Here is an 18,823-nt window from a genome sequence, read left to right on the forward strand (position 1 = left end):
AAACACTCTGCCCTCGCCCCTCCCTACCCGTACATGCTCCGTCCTCGCCCCAGCCCGTAGGCGCTCCACCCTCACCCCAGCCCGTACACGCTCCGCCCTCACCCCAGCCCGTACACACTCCGCCCTCACCCCAGCCCGTACACACTCCGCCCTCACCCCAGCCCGTACACACTCCGCCCTCACCCCAGCCCGTACACACTCCGCCCTCACCCCAACCCATACACGCTCTGCCCTCATCCCAGCCCCTACATGCTCCGTCCTCACCCCGGCCCCAACACATTCCACCATCACCCCAGCCCATACACGCTCCGCCTTCACCCCAGCCCGCACATGCTCCGCCCTCACTCCAGCCCGTACAAGCCCTACCCTCACTCCAGCCCCTACACATTCCGCCCTCACTACAGCCTGTACACATTCAGCCTTCACCCCTGCCTGCACTCGGTTTACACAAAAGAGCATACTTTTACCATGTTCATTTGTGCAAACCTAGATGCACCACCTTCAACATTTTTTGTGGAAATGAAAAAAACAACACGAGTTTATGAAGAACAGCCATGAAGAAACACTGGGCACCTCACTCAGATTGATTTTTTTTTTTCCCGAGTCAAGCCCAGTGGACAGTTATACAATGTTGTTATACAATTTTGAAAGGGCAATTGTGTTTTCACAAGAAGAGTGATAGCTTAATTATACAGTGGAAACGTGTTTATATAGTCAGGAAACAAAAATCTTTCACATTTCCAGTTCTTTCCTCTCCTATTTCCTGGCCAAATTTAACTGGACTATGGAGAAAAATCGATCCTTTAATTCGCACTGATTTATCTTCATTGCACGAAAATTACAGACAAAACGGGCTTAACTTTATGGAACTATAAATACCACTAATGTTTTTGTACTCTCCAAGCATTCAAAGAATATTGGTACAGAGTGCTGTATTAACACACGAGGAGAAAGTGGTGCATTTTCATAATGCTGTTAAGTGCAAACAGCATTATGAAAATGCACCACTTTCTCCTCGTGTGTTAATACAGCACTCTGTACCAATATTCTTTGAATGCTTGGAGAGTACAAAAACATTAGTGGTATTTATAGTTCCAAAATGTAAGCCCGTTTTATGACCTGGACACAAGCCTGTACCACGTGATCCCCATTTCTCGGGCAGAGTGCAAAAAGCGTGATTTGGGGGCTGCTGTAACGAGGACATTGTGTGAAGATGTGTTTCAAATCTTCGGGGACCTCACACTGCTCGAAGAACCCCGTCGGGTGACACCCTATCCGAGCATCGAAGTCCTTTCCAAGGGTGTAGTGCTGACCGGGCCGCCGTGGTGTTCGCATTACAGCCCGACCGAATATAGTCGCTTCGTGGCTGCTTTCCGCCGCCGAAATCCAGCGCGGCTTGGGCGATTCTGCCCCTGTTTGGAGAACACCCAGCGAGGCCTTCATCGGGACCGAGCGAGCAAGGCTTCCGCTGCCGAAATCCAGCGTGGCTTGGGCGATTTTGCCCCTGTTTGGAGAACACCCAGCGAAGCCTTCATCGGGGCCAAGCGAGCAAGGGCGTGTCGGGACCTGGTTCGCACCAACCGGAGCTGTTTTCGGATGACGTGCTGATGTCCTTGGACTTCGCGCCAGGCTCTGGGCCGACCGGGCCGACGTGCATCGAAGTCCTTTCCAAGGGTGTGGTGCTAACCGGGCCGCCATGGTGCTGACCGGGCAGACGTGGTGTGGTGCTGACCGGGCCGGTGTGGTGTGGTGCTGACCGGGCCAGTGTGGTGTGGTGCTGACCGGGCCGACGTGGTGTGGTGCTGCCCGGGCCGACGTGGTGTGGTGCTGCCCGGGCCGACGTGGTGTGGTGCTGCCCGGGCCGACGTGGTGTGGTGCTGCCCGGGCCGACGTGGTGTGGTGCTGCCCGGGCCGACGTGGTGTGGTGCTGCCCGGGCCGACGTGGTGTGGTGCTGCCCGGGCCGACGTGGTGTGGTGCTGCCCGGGCCGACGTGGTGTGGTGCTGCCCGGGCCGACGTGGTGTGGTGCTGACCGGGCCGACGTGGTGGGGTGCTGACCGGGCCCCCGCAGCTGTGATGCCCCCCCCCCCCCCCCCCCCCCCAGAATTTCCATGTTTTAAATGTTTCCCAGTGTTTACCCTGGATTAGAATAGGTACACCGTATCCCTGCGTGTCGTAAGAGACGACTAAGAGGGTTGGCGTCAGGAAGGGCATCCGGCCATAAAAACATTGCCTCAAAAAAGAGAACCATGACAATTACAACGACATATGGGCAGGGTACAGCCCGAAGTGGAGATCGGTTTCTGAGGTTTGGGACATGGAATGTAGGGACAATGACAGGGAGATCAGGAGAAGTGGTGGAAGTATTGGTCAGAAGAAGAGTGGACATATGTTGTGTGCAAGAGACGAGATGGAGGGGAAGTGATGTGAGAATGGTGAAGGGTAGGCAGGGACAGAAATACAAGTTTGTGTGGCAAGGGTGCCTGGAGGGCGTGAATGGTGTTGGTGTCCTGTTTTCTGAGGAGTTTGTAGACAGTGTGGTGAGTGTGACTAGAGTGAGTGATAGGTTGATGATGGTGAAAATGATGATTGGAAAGCTCTTGGTGAACGTCATCTCGGGATATGCTCCGCAGGTTGGTCGGAGCGATGAAGAGAAGGACAAGTTCTGGTGTGCGATAGAGAAGCTGATGGAAAACGTGAAAGATTACGTTGTTGTGGTAGGAGGAGACCTAAATGGACATGTGGGAAGGAGTATCGATGGTTTTGAGGGAGTTCATGGGGGTTACGGATATGGTGTGAGAAATGGAGAAGGTGAAAGGATTTTGGAGTTTGCTGATGGAGCTGATTTGCAATACTCAGTTCCAGAAAGAGGATAATAAGCTTGTTACATACACGTCAGGTGGGTCGACGACAACCGTTGACTACCTGATGGTGCGTAGGTGAGATAGGGGGCACCTCCGGAACAAAAGGTGATCCCGGGGGAGGAGGCTGTTTCACAGCACCACTTGGTTGTCTGCGACATAAGGGTGAAAGGTGCGAGGAGAGCTCGGCGGGTGAAGTACCAACCGAGAATGAAGGTGTGGAGGTTGAAAGAGGTGACAGTAAGGGAGCCATTAAAAGAGAGGCTGAGTAGGGTAGAGGATGATGTGGTTGAGCTTGAAAGTGGTTGGATGTCAATGAAAGCTCGTCTGTTGGGAGCCGTTGGTGAGGTATGTGGATGGACAAAAGGACCCCCGAGGCACTCGGAAACATGGTGGTGGGATGATGAAGTTGGAAAGAGGATTGACGAGAAGAGGAAGAAGTTCAAGGAGTGGCAGAAGGCAAAGGGTACGGGAGCAGAAACAGCAGAGCATGAAAGTTATAAGGCAGCCAAGAAGGCTGCAAAGAAAGAGGTAGCAAAGGCGCAGGAGACATGTAGGAACATGTTCAGAGAACGCTTGGATTCGGAAGAGGGTCAGAGAGCAGTATTCAGGATTGCAAAGCAGATAGCGAAAGAGGTGTGATGTGATGGGGGTGAGTTGCTTGAAGGATGAAGTGGGACAAATCGTTGTGGACCCAGATGGAATTAAAGGAAGATGGAAGAGATATATGGAAATACTGTTGAATGCAGAGAATGAATGGGATGGCAACATAGAGAGTAACCCAGTTTTAGGACCGGCAGAGAAGATAACTGAGAAGGAAGTTGAGGAAGCGATAAAAGCAATGAAGAGTAGAAAAGCGGGAGGGCCGACGGGAGTTGTGGGAGATATGTTGAAGGCAGCAGTAAGTTGGGGTGTGAAGAGAATGACAGAGATCTGTAATCTGGCGGTGAAAGAAGGCCGCATTCCAGTGGCTTGGGAACTGAGTACCCTCGTCCCTCTATAAAAGGGGAAAGGTGACCCTCTAGAGTGTGCCTCGTACCGAGCAATGAAGTTATTGGAGCATGGAATGAAGGTATTGGAAAGGGTGTTGGAGAGGACGATAAGGAAGAAAGCGAAGATCGACGAAATGCAGTTTGGATTTATGCCAGGAAGAGGAATGACAGACGCGCCTTTTATTGTGAGGCAGTTGCAGGAGAAGTACATGGAGAAGAGGAAGAAGTTGTTTCTTGGGTTTGTTGATCTGGAGAACGCATTCGATAGGGTTCCACGCAAAGTATTGACATGGGCAATGAGGAAGTTAGGAGTGGAGGAATGGTTGATCAGAGTAGTGATGGCAATGTACAAAAGAGCGCGCACAGCTGTAAGGACGAAGGACGGGAACAGTGGTGAGTTTGAGGTGAAGGTGGGAGTGCATCAGGGGTCGGTACTAAGTCCACTACTATTTGTAGCTGTGATGGCGGTGCTGGCTCAGAACGTAAAGGAGGGTTTACCGTGGGAGTTGTTGTATGCAGATGATCTGGTGTTGATTGCAGAAAGTATGGATGGACTGAAGGAAAAGATGAACAAGTGGAAGGAATGTATGGAGACAAAAGGTCTGAAGGTGAATATCGGAAAGACGAAGGTGATGGCAAGTGGTAAAGCATGTGGTGAGGTGGAAAGAACTGGGAAGTGGCCCTGTGCTGTGTGCAGGAAGGGTGTCGGAGTGAACTCCATTCAATGTACAATGTGCGCTGAGTGAGTTCATCAAAAATGTAGTGGTCTGGGAGGGTCATTAACCAGTGTGGCAGCTACATTCAAATGTAAGGTGTGCACAGAGGGAGCTGCACATGGAGGAAATGTTGAGTTGGATCTTGGAGACGGCGTGAAGCTGGAAGGTGTGAAAATATTTTGCTACCTCGGAGACATGCTGAATGGAGAAGGTGGATCAGACTCGTCAACGGTTGCAAGAGTGAGATGTGCATGGAATAAGTTTTGGGAACTGAGTGGCGGGCTGATGAGGAGGGGAGTGTCGTTGAAGCTGAAGGGAAAGGTGTATGCTGCATGTGTGAGAAGTGTTATGATTTATGGGAGCGAGACATGGGTAATGAACGTAGAGCAGCAACGAAGGTTGGAAAGGGTGGAAATGCGAATGGTTAGATGGATGTGCGAAGTATCGTTGAGAGAGAGGAAGAGAAATTATGAATTGCGAAAAATGATGGGAATATAGCCTGTGATTGATGCTGTGAAGAGGAACAGGTTGAGATGGTTTGGTCATGTGTTGAGGAAGGATGAAAGTGACTGGTTGAGAAGAGTGATGGAAATAAATGTAGAAGGAAGTCGAGGACGGGGAAGACCGAGAAAGACTTGGCTAAAGATGGTGGAAGAAGAAATGCGGGCAAGGGGGTTAACAAGGAGAGATGCAGAAAATAGGGCAAGATGGAGAAGATTGTCATGGGGACCGCAAGGCTAACCCCCGCTCTAGCAGGGAAAATGGCCTTAAAATGCATGTTGTGTTGTTGTTGTTGTTAAATGCAAACAATTTGCAAAACACTTTACAAAAAGTCAAAGCGAGTGACTTAGGTCTTAGAATATCCTTCTGCATGTTGCATAATAAAACTAGAATGGCACACGGTAGAGCGCATACTTCCGCTAGGCTTTGACAGTACACGTTTTGTATCCCACTGATATTCCGGATCAGCATCCGGACCTGCCCCAATATCTAATCGGCTTGTTCTCGTCACCAAACAAACTCATCTATCGAGTTTTGCAACAACCATCCATAACTTTGAGCTATTGTGATATACAGACTTGGCATTTAATATGGAATATTTTTTTTGTGGGGGTGAACTTACTTTTCAAGATGTCTTAGAACCAAAAGTTCATTGGAATTATGTTGAAATTATTCTAGATTTTGTTAATGTGACCTTTAAAAGAAACAAAAACCACATTTTACATTTCGAAACAAATAAATTGATCCTTGAAAGTGATGTAAACTGATATCGAACTCAATTCATGGACAGTACTGTGTTAAACTTCTGTACGTTTTCCAGAAATATCTCTTTATTTTGCACATTAGCCAAAAAATATTTTAACAAAAACAAAAGTTAAATTACGACTGGGATTACGGACAGTAAAATTACAGTTCAGTACTTCGTGTAACCCCCACGAGCATTCAGGAGAGCACGTACATGTTGAGGCATGCTGTTCACGTGATTTGCCAAGGTTTGGACGGGAATCGCTTGCCATGCAGTGACAATAGCCTGCTGCAATTCACGCACAGAGGTCGGCTGCTGGTCCAAGTGGTCGATTTGACGCGTTAATTCTGCCCACAAGTTCTCTATCGGATTCATATCCGGGGACATGGCAGGCCACTCCATATGCTCTACACCACGGTCAGCAAGAAAGTGTTGGATCATGCGAGCACGATGAGGCCGTGCATTGTCATCTTGGAAGACAAAGTTTCCTCGAAAGGCTGCACGAGCAAATGGAAGCAATGTTTCTTCCAGAATGGCCCTGTGCTTGAACTAGTTCAGGTTTCCATTCAGAACAACCAGGTCAGTTTTGCCCCCTGCATGAAAAGCAGCCCAAACGGTCACCCCGCCACCTCCAGCTTGGACTCTTGGCACTATACAATCTTTGTTGTAGGCTTCATGCTCTTGTCTTCACACTCGGACGCGACCATCTTGACGATAGACCAGAAATCTAGACTCGTCACTGAAGATCACGTGATTCCAGTGTCCTGGCTGCCATTGACGGTGCTCTCTGGCCCACTGCAATCGGCGCTGGCGGTGTTGTCTGGTCAGGCGTGGCTTTCTCAGGGGATGCCTGGCACGATAGCCTGCTTGAACCAGTCGCTGGTTGACTAGCCTTCTGGATACAGGCACATTTGTCAGTTGCTGCCACTCAGCCCTAAGCCGATTAGCTGACTTGTTACGGCCATTGCGGATTAACCGGTGCAGCTGGCGATCATCCCTCCTTGTAGTTCTGCGGGGACGTCCTGGCCTCGGTATTGGAGTAGGGACACCCCTCTGAGCATTTCGTTTCAGGATCTTTGACACCTGACCTTGAGTGATGCCATACTGCCGAGTAATAGCACGCTGTTTCATGCCGTAATTTCGTAAAGCCACCACTCCATGGCAAACAGCATTGTCGAGTTGACGGACCATCTCCAGAGGAAGCGGCAATAACTTTTGGAGATGTGCAGCAGTTGTTTTCCACTAATACAGAACGCAACAACCCTTGTATACCCGACTGTGAAGCCAATCATCAAATGCACCTGTCCGTACATTTTGCCACGCCACCTGTGATATAATCCTGTTGTTGACTTCTTGCTGCGACAGACAATCAGTGACATGGTTCTTTTAACAAATAAATCACCAAAGTGTAAAAGAAACTCACTAGATTGATATACTGAGTTAAGAAAGTGAACCCAAGTCAAGAAGAAAAAAAAATATTCCATATTAAATGCCAAGTCTGTATATCGTTTGGGGCACTATCACTGAATTGTCAAGAATCACTTTAAAAATTCTGCAAGCCGGATCCGAATCGGGATCTTCACCGAAATCTTTTCATTTTGTCCTTGTCACATACGCTACCTCTCTGCCAAATTTCGTCCGAATCCGTCCACAACTTTTTGAGATATCTTGCTCACACACAAAAAGACAGACAAACAGACAGGGGTGAAAACATAACCTCCATCCATCTTTGGTGGCGGAGGTAATGATAATAGCATAATATTAATGTTATTACAAAACAATATCCCCCCCACCAACCCCCAAAGGGGTTTTTTGACGTGCGATATTGCCTCCGTCACCCTTATGGAAGGAAGTAAATTTTATTTTCGGGAATTAAAAAATATTATAAACTACAAACAAGTATGATTACCTTTTTTAAACAGTTGCTACTACTCTTTAACACTAAACTGAAAGAAATTTGTCGGAATCCTGAGATTGTTGAGACATTTTATGCTTATTGCGTCCACCGCAATGAACATACCTGAGCCCCTAGATCTACTGGAATCTGTATACCACAGAGAGAATTATAACGTGACCCTTTCTGCTGCTTCCGTGGGGAGTATGTGTACAAGTTGTTAAAAACAGTCCAAAACCCTTCAATTCTTGGGGGTTTTTTTTAATCCTGAAAACCAAAAACCCTTTGGTCATCAAGCTGCCTAGTATCACGAGAACCTAAAAATACCAGATATCAGCCGGACCCCGATACATCGTTCAACAACACCAACAACATGCATTTTAAAGGCCATTTTCCCTGCTAGAGCAGGGGTTAGCCTTGCGGTCCCCATGACAATCTTCTCCATTTTGCCCTATTTTCTGCATCTCTCCTTGTTAACCCCCTTGCCCGCATTTCTTCTTCCACCATCTTTAGCCAAGTCTTTCTCGGTCTTCCCCGTCTTCTACTTCCTTCTACATTCATTTCCATCACTCTTCTCAACCAGTCACTTTCATCCTTCCTCAACACATGACCAAACCATCTCAACCTGTTCCTCTTCACAGCATCAATCACAGGCTCTATTCCCATCATCTTTCGCACCGTTTTCCCATCATCTTCACAGCATCAATCACACCCGATACATCGTTCGACCACTAATAATGTTACATAAAAGTTCCAAGAGAGTAATTGATTTTGGCCGTGTCCAAAGCCATCACAGGCGATATCTCTGACTTCCAAACAAAACGTTTAAGCACTGTCTGCAAATTATCACAACATACTCATCAGCTAAGTATTAACAAATAAAAATCAAGATGAATAAAACAAAACATACCGTTCCATGTTGTTAAAGAGCCACATTGGCTTTTTGTTGAAAGGCATTGTCATTTTGTGGAACCTTGCCGTCTTGACCACAATTACAGCCGATATATCAGGATCGGCAAGATCTTCTGTTCTCAACCTTCTGCTCTGATACAAAATGATAAAAAACAATAATGTGCCTAAAAACTGATGACTGCTTAGATTCGTTTTGCACGTTTCAGCAGCGAATATTAACACCATGCATTGCATCGTAGATCAAGAAAATCTTGTGGAAAAATTGTTTAGTGCATTTTTGTTCACACTGCCAATGTGGAAAAGAAAAATGTTCAAACTTCGTTATTTCAATAAGCATCCTGAAAGTTTTACACACCTTCTCATTGAATTATTTTTTAGAAGAGCCCCCACTTAATTGGGGTTGTAAATTTAAGCTGGTTTGGTGGTTCTGAAAATTCACATGACATTGCCGAACGGTTAAAACAAAGCAAATAATAATATCAAGCACACAGTGAGAATTGCTTTGCAATAAATCTCCACTGCCGGTTCCAATGAATAATGTCGTTCCAAGCACTCAATTGTGAGCCATATACAGTAGGACAAATCGTTTTTGGTATGAAAAGCTAAAGAATATTCTGTGGTTTCAGAATATTTCCACCATTTTTAGCTCAGCTAAGTGGCAAAGATTCAAGTGAGGTATTGCGACAGTGTGTGTGTGGCTGGTAATAAAAACAAAGGGACTTAACTCCAATGTTACCAATGCAAAGATCAGCCTGAAACTGGAATGTGACCTGCAATAATAATTTAATAATAATTATAGTATATACTAAGTGTCAGACAGATGGGCCGATAAATGTTAAGGAAACCTTTAGTCCCCATCAGTGAAAGCTGTAGGGGACTAATACTTAACTCTAATCGACATTTTGTGAAATAGTTCTTGAAAATAATACTCGACCAGAGTAATACTTTCAAAAAGACTTGCACTTTTTTTGCATTATCTGGAGTTCATTTGAAGAATGTTCATGTGGTGATCTGAAAACCATAGAAATGAGAAATGAAATGAAATGAATGAATGAGAAATTACATCATAGAAATGAAGATCTGACATCTATTCAGAGCCACACAACTGTCAAGATTTGTGAATGCTAGGTCCAAGATGGAACCCAATCCATGAGTAAATTATGTGATTTTGTGATGAGCTGATGTAGGCATTATGATGTAGGCCTTGGTTCCGCATTATCGACGTAAATGAGTGAAGGGTTTTGAACTGTATGTTGAAATCTCCAATGATGAGTACTGATCACGTCATTTTCTGTGCCAATTTACTCGATATGTATCGAGACATCCTTCACCTCCCCAGCCAGTTGGGTCCAGGGAGTTGCTGGAGGAAGTCTTGCTTTGTACTGTAGTTTCTGTGAGACAAAGCACATCTGAAAATCTTGCAGTCTGACTGTCGAGTAAGTCTTATGTTTTCTCGGAGACCGTATATTCAAATATGAGCAATGATGCAGCGATGCTGCTAGAAATAGTGTCGGTCAATAGTCGTGAAGTAATTTGTCATTTGTGCATTACACACAAAGTTATGAATTACATGCAATTAATTATTTGCATTATATAATACAGTCCAATAAATGAGACCTTCCCTGTGGGGAATTAGCGGTGTGGTGAGAAATTTACCTTCGACCTAAAATCAAAATTACACACAAAAAATCCATGGGATAGATCATGCATTTTCTATTCTAAAATCGTGGGACGCTCATCCATGGGCCGCCAATTTAACATCCATCCGAGGGACGGCACACACATTGATGAACCATGCTGCCTGTGAAACACCGGGTGACCAGGGTGACAGTTCATAGCTGGGTCGGGATTGGAACTTCGCTTCGACAACTGTGGGGCGAGTGTGCATAACTGTAGGCCATCTCGTCAGCCTAATCACACACCTTAACTCAACACCACTTTATTATACCATACACTGACACCCTTTAATTATGCTTTTCACACCAGTGAAATAAATGATGGTTTTTGTGTCATTTTGGTGGGTATCGCACGAGTGAAGACATCCCTTTATTTGGACGGTGTATAATGCCACAGATAGCCACCGCTTTCGGTCCAGAAAATAATAAAAATGAGAAAAGACATAAAATATCATAGCTCCTCTGGTTTTAGTAATTTTGCTATGTGGAGTTTAAGGCTGCCAGTCAGCCATCTTTGGTTGGATTACAAAACAAAATCCTCTGGTTATGTATACTCTCATGCATCGTCCTTGTACTCAGTTTCAACAAAATCGATAAAAGGTTGGGGACCATGTTTAAGTAACAAAATTGGTCTCCAGTCGGCTATCTTTGTTCTGATCTCGAAAAATAATGACGTGCATATGCAAGCCATCATTCATTATCTGTGTGCCAAGTTTCAACAAGATCGCTAAATACATGTCCGAGAAATGAGGACGTGTTCAATGTCGGGTTTTTTACAACTAAAATGGCTACCAGTCTTTGAACTTTAATCAATCGCAAAACAAAATGATGTGCATATGTATACCATCATGTGTTGTCTTTGTGCCAAGTATGAACAAAATCGGTCCATACATATTGGAGATATAGTTGCAGATGGAGAAATGCATGCACACACAGACAGGCCAGCAGGCCAGCTGTCCAGCCAATGGGTGTAAATCAATGAGGTGCAGTCAGGCCAGCTCTGTCCGGCCATTGGGTGTAAATCAGTGGGGTGAAGTCAGGCCAGCTGTCCAGCCAATGGGTGTAAATCAGTGGTGTGGAGTCAGGCCAGCTGTCCAGCCAATGGGTGTAAAACAGTACTTTGACGCTCCACCCACTTTTTCACGAATGCATAGTCCAAACAGTTCGGATATTTAGATATAGATAATGTATATATCTTTACTACAATTCACCAAATGTCCGTCCGTCCGTTCAAAGGTACCGCAAAAACGGCTGATCCGATCGCAACGATATTTTGGGTGGGTAATCCTGGGACCCCCTGGAGTAAAATAGGCTATATTGTTTCTCAAATTTTTCCAGTTTTTCGAAACACGATGGAATAATATTTACCGATATGAACAGTGATGTGGCTTTTATTGAAATTCTACAAATACTGTTTAGATTTTGATGAAAATTATGAACCTGACGCGAATGTGGAAGTGGACAGATGACAGCAATGCTCGGGTCTGATAATATCCAAATACAACTGTCATTCAATCGTAATGTTAAATCGTTAAACGTGTTAATCGTTTTGTTAAAGTATCAATTGATGATTGGAATTGAATGAATACAATTACGATTTTGAATTGTAATTGTGTTCACCCACCCGTACGGAACTTCACATCAGGATTTAAATATTTGTTTATGTCACGAATGTTGTTAAAAGTTTATTTTTTATATTAATGCTATTTAATTTGTGATTGGAGTTATGCTGTTTGGAATGAAAAAAAAGAGATATCGAGTTCAAGTGAATGGCGGAATGCCGTGACGGTTTCTACTTTCTAAACGTGAAATTCGTGGATCGCCATATGCAGATTCACCACGGACCCACGATCGATGTTTCTATACGTGAACATACCCGTTTGTTTGTGAATGGGTACATTTCTCATGGAAGTCCTTCACGAACTTGCTGTCCATGTCTGATGTGTAACTGAAGGTGCTACAGGAATGTGGAATTTATTGGTTTCATGCTTTAGCATTCGCCGTTTCTGCATTGTCTGTTTGCTTCTGGCCTCCCACCCGTGCCTAGCACGGGTACCTCACGAGTCTATATAATATGCTGTATGTTTGTCTAATACACAGGGGATATATTTCACAATCTAACAGTCTGTTATAAACAAACAGAACACTCAAACTATAACCTGATGTGTAATTTTACAAAGTAAAGCCAAAACAAATTAAAAAATATTTGATGAAACGCCCTGAAAGTCAAACTTGTTCTGTAACTTATAATAAAGCCATGTGCCAAGTTTCAATATGTTTAAGGGCATGGAAAAAAAAAGTCTGGAAAGCCACAGGTGGGATGGACAGACAGTCGGACGTAGAGCAAACCTATCATCCCCTCTGGTGAAACCGGTGGAGGACTAATAATAATGATTTGTTGTGATTGTTCGAGCTGACATATTTGTCCTATAATCATGGAATGGACAGTTAATTTGACGAAATGAATCGGCACATTGGTGGTCACATTGAACATGTTGTTTGGGAGAAATTTCCAAAGAGTTCTGTTCATATCCTCATACGTTGTTGCTTTATACACATTAAAACTTTTCAAGTGCAGTTGTAAATGCAAATGAAAGCCAAAATGGAAGGTATTCGGTCAAGTGTGTAGAGATTTGTCCAGAAAATGAAAAAAAATGTTTCCAATTACGAACCGACACTTTGCCAACGATAGCTCGCCCACCCTTCATGAAGGACACCATGGGATCTTTAATGTCCGTCAACTGTCAGCAGACGTCTCAACCAGTTTAACATCCATCCAACAGATGCCACACATTGATGAGTCACACTGTCTACGAAAGACCAGGATGAGTTTATAGCTGGGTCGGGATTTGGACCCAGGCTCGACAGGTTAGAGACGAGTGCACATCCTACCAGTTCAAACACGTTAAACCCTTTATTGAAGAAATGGTGTCGGAGGATCAGAGTGGGGGAAAGAGAGTGGGTGTACCCACTTTTCACTCCACTGACCAAGGCCTCATCTCATGGGAATAAGTCTGTTGCATGCAATTTCATTTTTAATGAGCAGATAAATAAAAATCAAATGTCTCAAAAACCTGAATCTTCTCTTTTGGCTTTTTCTTTAATAACCATTATTCCATTTTGGATCACCCAATTTGTAATCATTGTAAATATTATTGGTTGTACTTGGCTAGATATGAACCCTCAACCTCTCGTACACGACTATCCAGTGTCACTACCACAAAGTACCACAAGACCATGATTTACTTTCATGGATCATTAGCCTATTTACTCACTGGGATAAACTCCTCAATGCGGCCTTGTGGAAAAACTCCATAGAGAGTAGGCCCAAGTCTACGCTCTGCAAGAATAGCAAACATGACGCTCTCCAGTACCAAGGAGTCCACTTCCTGGAAGACACAAAAAGACACGTTCACGTATATCACGATGAGCTGCACCATACCTTTACAGAGCATTGCTGCTCCCGAAGCAGTTTCTTGCTTTTGACATTGTTGCTCCTGAAGCAGCTTTTCATCCATGCTTATTGACATTTTGCTGTCACTATAATATAAATAATTTGGAAAAAGATAATCCCTTTATTTCATGGTAATAAAAACAATGGTAATACATCATCCACAGTTTGTCCAATTGGCATGGGATATTCAAAACATGGTGCATTAGTCCAAGACATGCCAAAGGAAATGTATATGTACAATTATTAATTTTTTTCATAAGAAAAGTTTGTATAACTTTATGAAAGATCTTCACATCGTATAAAGATAATCTGAAACGGCCACTAACCTGCAAGATTTGGCCATAGATTCGAAGACACACCCTTCGTGGTTCATCGTCAACTAATTCCATGTCCTCTGGGAGAGCACACTGATATAGCATGTTACTAAGACCACCACTGTAACAATACAAACAATAATTATTACTACCACTTTCACAGTATGCATATCAAATGGCCTTTTTTTTGAAACCCACACTTCCTGTAATATATGTCACATATATTCATCTTCTTCTTCCCTCACCTCCCTTTCCTTTTCTTCAAATCAGCCATCTTTCTCCTTTCTCTCCGTCTCTATATCTCTATATCTCTATATCTCTATATCTCTTTATATCTCTTTCTATCCCTCTCTATCTATCTCTATCTCACTCTATCTCACTCTATCTCACTCTATCTCACTCTATCTCACTCTATCTCTCCCTCTCCCTCTCCCTCTCTTAATTCCCACCCAATCTCTTCTGTGTACCGAACATGTATACAATCCCGAAACAATAAGAGAATAATATCCAGGGATGAGAACCTGTGCGTGCGACAGGGTAGTTCAATTCTGAAATGTTAATATACATCTTTAAAGGCGACAGAACGACAAGTACCCAGCATCGAGGGCTTTTTTTACTACAAGTACCCAGCATCGAGGGCTTTCTTAACTACAAGTACACAGTATCAAGGGCTTTTTTAACTACAAGTACCCACCATTGAGGGCTTTCTAAACTACAAGTACCCAGAATCGAGGGCTTTTTTTTTTTTTTTACAAGTACCCAGTATTGAGGGCTTCTTTTTTTTTTTGCTACAAGTACCCAGTATTGAGGGCTTCTTTTTTTTTACTACAAGTACCTAGTATTGAGGGCTATTTTTACCCCAAGTACCCAGCATCGAGGGCTTTTTTCTTTTACTACAAGTATCCAGTATTGAGGGCTTTTTTTTTTTTTACTACAACTACCCAGTATTGAGGGCTTTTTTGTTTACTACAAGTACCTAGTATTGAGGGCTATTTTTACCCCAAGTACCCAGCATCGAGGGCTTTTTTCTTTTACTACAAGTATCCAGTATTGAGGGCTTTTTTTTTTTTTTACTACAAGTACCTAGTATTGAGGGCTTTTTTTTTTTTACTACAAGTACCCAGCATCGAGGGCTTTTTGTTTTTTTACTACAAGTACCTAGTATTGAGGGCTTTTTTTTTTTTACTACAAGTACCCAGCATCGAGGGCTTTTTGTTTTTTTACTACAAGTACCTAGTATTGAGGGCTTTTTTTTTTTTTACTACAACTACCCAGTATTGAGGGCTTTCTAAACTACAAGTACCCAACATTGAAGGCTTTCTAAACTACAAGTACCCACTATCAAGGGCATTTTTAATGACAAGTACCCAGCATTGAGGGCTTTCTAAACTACAAGTACCCAGCATTGAGGGCTTTCGAAACGAAACTACAAGTTCCCAGTATCAAGGGCTTTTTTTAAACTATAAGTACCCAGTATCGAGGGCTTTTTTTTTTTACTACAAGTACCCAGTATCGAGGGCTTTTTTTTACGACAAGTACCCAGCATTGAGGCCTTTCTAAACTACAAGGACCCAGCATTGAGGTCTTTCTAAACTACAAGTACCCTGCATCAGGGGCTTTTTTTTTTCCTACAAGTACCCAGTATGAAGGGCTTTTCTTTTTACTACAAGTACCCAGCATTGAGAGCTTTCTAAACTCCAAGTACCCAGTATCAAGGGTTTTTTTTAACTTCAAGTACCCAGCATCGAGTGCTTTCTAAACTACAAGGACCCAGTAGCAAGGGCTTTTTTTACGACAAGTAACCAGCAGAGGGTTTTCTTAACCATGAGTACCCAGCATCAAGAGTTTTATTAACTATTATTAACGTTGCTGATATACACAATCAGTTCCTTGGCACACCTGAGCTCCTCACCACATACAAGGCTTTCATCCGCAGCTCAATGGAATACTGTTCCCCCCTCTGGGCTGGTGCTCCTGCCTCACACCTAGCTCGGCTTCACGCTGTTGAGGCCAAAGCTTTCAGAATCATTGGAATCTCCTGCGATGTAGTCAACTCCGAGGGCCTTTCACTCACTCACCGCAGGCAGGTTGGTGGTCTTTGTCTTCTACCGACTCCTCTCCGGCCTTGCTCCCCCAGCTCTCTCTGTGCTCTGTCCCCCAAATATTCCTTCAGGTCGCACAAGATCTGCCTGCAACCCTCATGGTTAAACTGCCAAAGTCTAGGCTCTCTGCTCACCTTCACTCTTTCATTCCCCTTTTCTCCCGCCTCTGGAACAAACTCCCCCACTCCCTTCAATCCCACTCCTCCCTCCAGGTCTTTAAAACAGCTGTTCACCACCATCTCTTATCTTCCCCCATCGAAAACCTTGATCTTTTCTACCCCCGGTAATTCACCCCAGAGTCCTTGCAGTGTTCATATGTTTTATTCCTCTCCCACCTCTCCCCAAGTCCTCCCGATGTCCCTGCTCTCAAATGTTGTGTTTGTGTCCTTCCCCCTCTCTCCCCATCTTGTCTGCCGCTCCCCTTGTTTTTTGTGTTTTGTGTGTCGGTTTGTCTTTTTGTGCGATTAATGTTAGCTCTTTCACGAGCCTCGATCTTGTATACAAAAAAAACAAAAAAAACAACCAGATAAGGGCTTTATCACTACCAATACCCAAAATAAAGACTTAATCCCAATGTCTCAAATCTGAGTCGAGTAAAAAGCCAAAAGAAAAGGAAATGTTGTTGAGTCTGATATCACAGATTTTGAAACAACCTAATGACGCTGATGTGGAATGCAGATTCGGGAAGTGTTCGCCATGTGCCTCGCAGGAACTCGCGACACCAGGTGAAGGCACGATGGCGCAGGTCTTCATCAACCCGCTCCCCCCGCGTAGGCAGATCAATGTTTGGCATGACGTGCACCTGTACAACACAAGCAGTTTATGTTTCCATACGTTGCTGATATACACAATCAGTTCATCTGGATCTTCTCAATTGGGTTTTGATAATCAACTTGTTTTTATGGGGGAGATGTTGGGGATAGGTGGTGGGGTGGGGGAGGGGGTCATGAAGGAAGCCACTCTCAGAAACGGCAAACAACGCATTTTGGACTTAAAACCCAGATGCACGTGGATTATTTTGACAAGCCTTGCATGTAGGTGTGCTTTAGTGTTCGGGTTAAACCCGACAACCTTTGTCATCATGTTTTTTTTAAAGTGACAACTTTTGTTATCATATTTTAATTTTACCACTATTTTAACTTCACGTAGTTACCATTCCATCTGCTCCTGTTCGTTCATGCCCTTGTGTTCTGTCTAGCTGGTGGCACACTGTTGGTACTTAGCACATTGCCCTTCTAGCCTTTGTCTCCTCGCTATTCCATCCGCTTCGATCTTGCACACAAAAATAACAAGTGGCTTTCAGTGTTTAGCAGCTTTTTCAATGCCTCGTCACACACGGGGCATCTCTTAATTACGTACGCAGAATTTAAAACTCTATTCGATGATGTGTCCCATACTTGTCCATCTATTCTCTCTATTCGACAGAGGGCATCTATTAATTACGTACGCAGACTTTTAAAATCGACTCCACAGTGACCCATACTTGTCCCACAAGGGGCATCTATTAATTACGTACGCAGAATTTAAAAATCTATTCGACGATGTGTGTCCCATATCCCCCATCCCTCATCAAACACGTCTCATCACAACCTCCTTGATCCCCGCCTTCTATTCATCCTTCACTCCACTACCTTCTTAATTTCTCCTCACCATCTTCCCCTTGTCAATATTAATTCTACAAACGCATTAACGACATTCAGTTCAGACAAGGGTCTTTCACTCAGAGTAGTTAATGCATGGAATGGTCTCCCTTGATTACGATAGGCAGTGGCCGCAGAAACAGTAGATAGATTTAAACTCGTATTGCATAGGTACCTAGAAATACTCGAGGTACAGTAAATACACATTGGCATAAATGCGCGGGGATGGTGGGTCTGCGATTTGCATGGACTCCTGCGTTTAACTTCGTTGTATAATCTCAGAATAAATAATTAAATAAATGTCGAAGCAAATCAGAAATCCAGTTACTAAAACACCGAGGAAATTTATATTTAAAAAAAAGAAAGAAAAACAAACCTGGAAAGTAATTACAAATTCCACGCACCGGATTCAGGCCAACCAACCACCTCGTCAAACAACTTCCGTTCCGCCTCACTCGGTGCTCGCACCGGTCAGAGTATACGGTTCTTCTTCTTCTCTTATATTTATTCTTCTTCCTCTGCGGAAACCTTGTTCCGTTTCCTCAAGAGTCAAGGCCAGTGGACTCTGAAGCGCATTACAGTGTTTCATATGTATCCAACGAGACCAGCGCTATTAGAGTCCTTTGCTTTCAAGACTAGTCTCCAAACAATTATATACATATATACATACACACACACAACCAACCAATAAGCTACGACCAACCTTACCTTCCGATAACTTGTTCATTCCACACAGGATTATAGGTGAGGGCGAAACTACCGGAAGTAAGCTGTAACACGTGCCCTTTTGTAGTTTGTTTTCAACGTATCCAATCACGTGACTGTTGTCGCGAATGGTGCACTAACCGGAAGTTACGTAGTTCCGCGGCGGCTATTAGAGCTATCCGTATCCCATAATGATAATGCCGTGCGCGCCGCCATGGTGGTTGTACTTGTATTCACTTCCCTGGCAACGATGGCATCAGTATGTCTACAACACTATAGCATGTTTACCTCGTAATTCTGACTTCCTGCCTA

The 18,823-nt window shown here is 44.1% G+C and overlaps 1 protein-coding gene across 5 annotated transcripts in view; it reads right to left on the reverse strand.

Annotated features, from left to right (window-relative positions):
• The window catches only part of LOC137423118 (choline kinase alpha), a 59,676-nt gene extending 41,063 nt beyond the window's left edge, over window positions 1-18,613 (reverse strand). For 2 of the 5 annotated variants that reach the window (XM_068109947.2, XM_078774684.1), the window contains exons 1-6: window positions 18,515-18,613; window positions 18,183-18,371; window positions 16,820-16,968; window positions 14,077-14,185; window positions 13,572-13,685; window positions 8,619-8,752 (exon numbers count right to left, since the gene is read on the reverse strand). In XM_068109947.2, coding sequence (XP_067966048.2) covers window positions 8,619-8,752; window positions 13,572-13,685; window positions 14,077-14,185; window positions 16,820-16,959 — 497 coding nt within the window. In that variant the 5' untranslated portion in view covers window positions 16,960-16,968; window positions 18,183-18,371; window positions 18,515-18,613. Of the gene's footprint in view, window positions 1-8,618; window positions 8,753-13,571; window positions 13,686-14,076; window positions 14,186-16,819; window positions 16,969-18,182; window positions 18,372-18,514 lie in introns of those variants that run through there. The other 3 variants (XM_068109948.2, XM_068109949.2, XM_078774683.1) reach the window with 3 other exon arrangements.
• Window positions 18,614-18,823: the final 210 nt, after the last annotated feature.

Source organism: Myxine glutinosa, chromosome 3, assembly GCF_964187855.1.
Source record: "Myxine glutinosa chromosome 3, kmMyxGlut1.1, whole genome shotgun sequence".
In the NCBI taxonomy this organism is placed as follows: Eukaryota; Metazoa; Chordata; class Myxini; order Myxiniformes; family Myxinidae; genus Myxine; species Myxine glutinosa.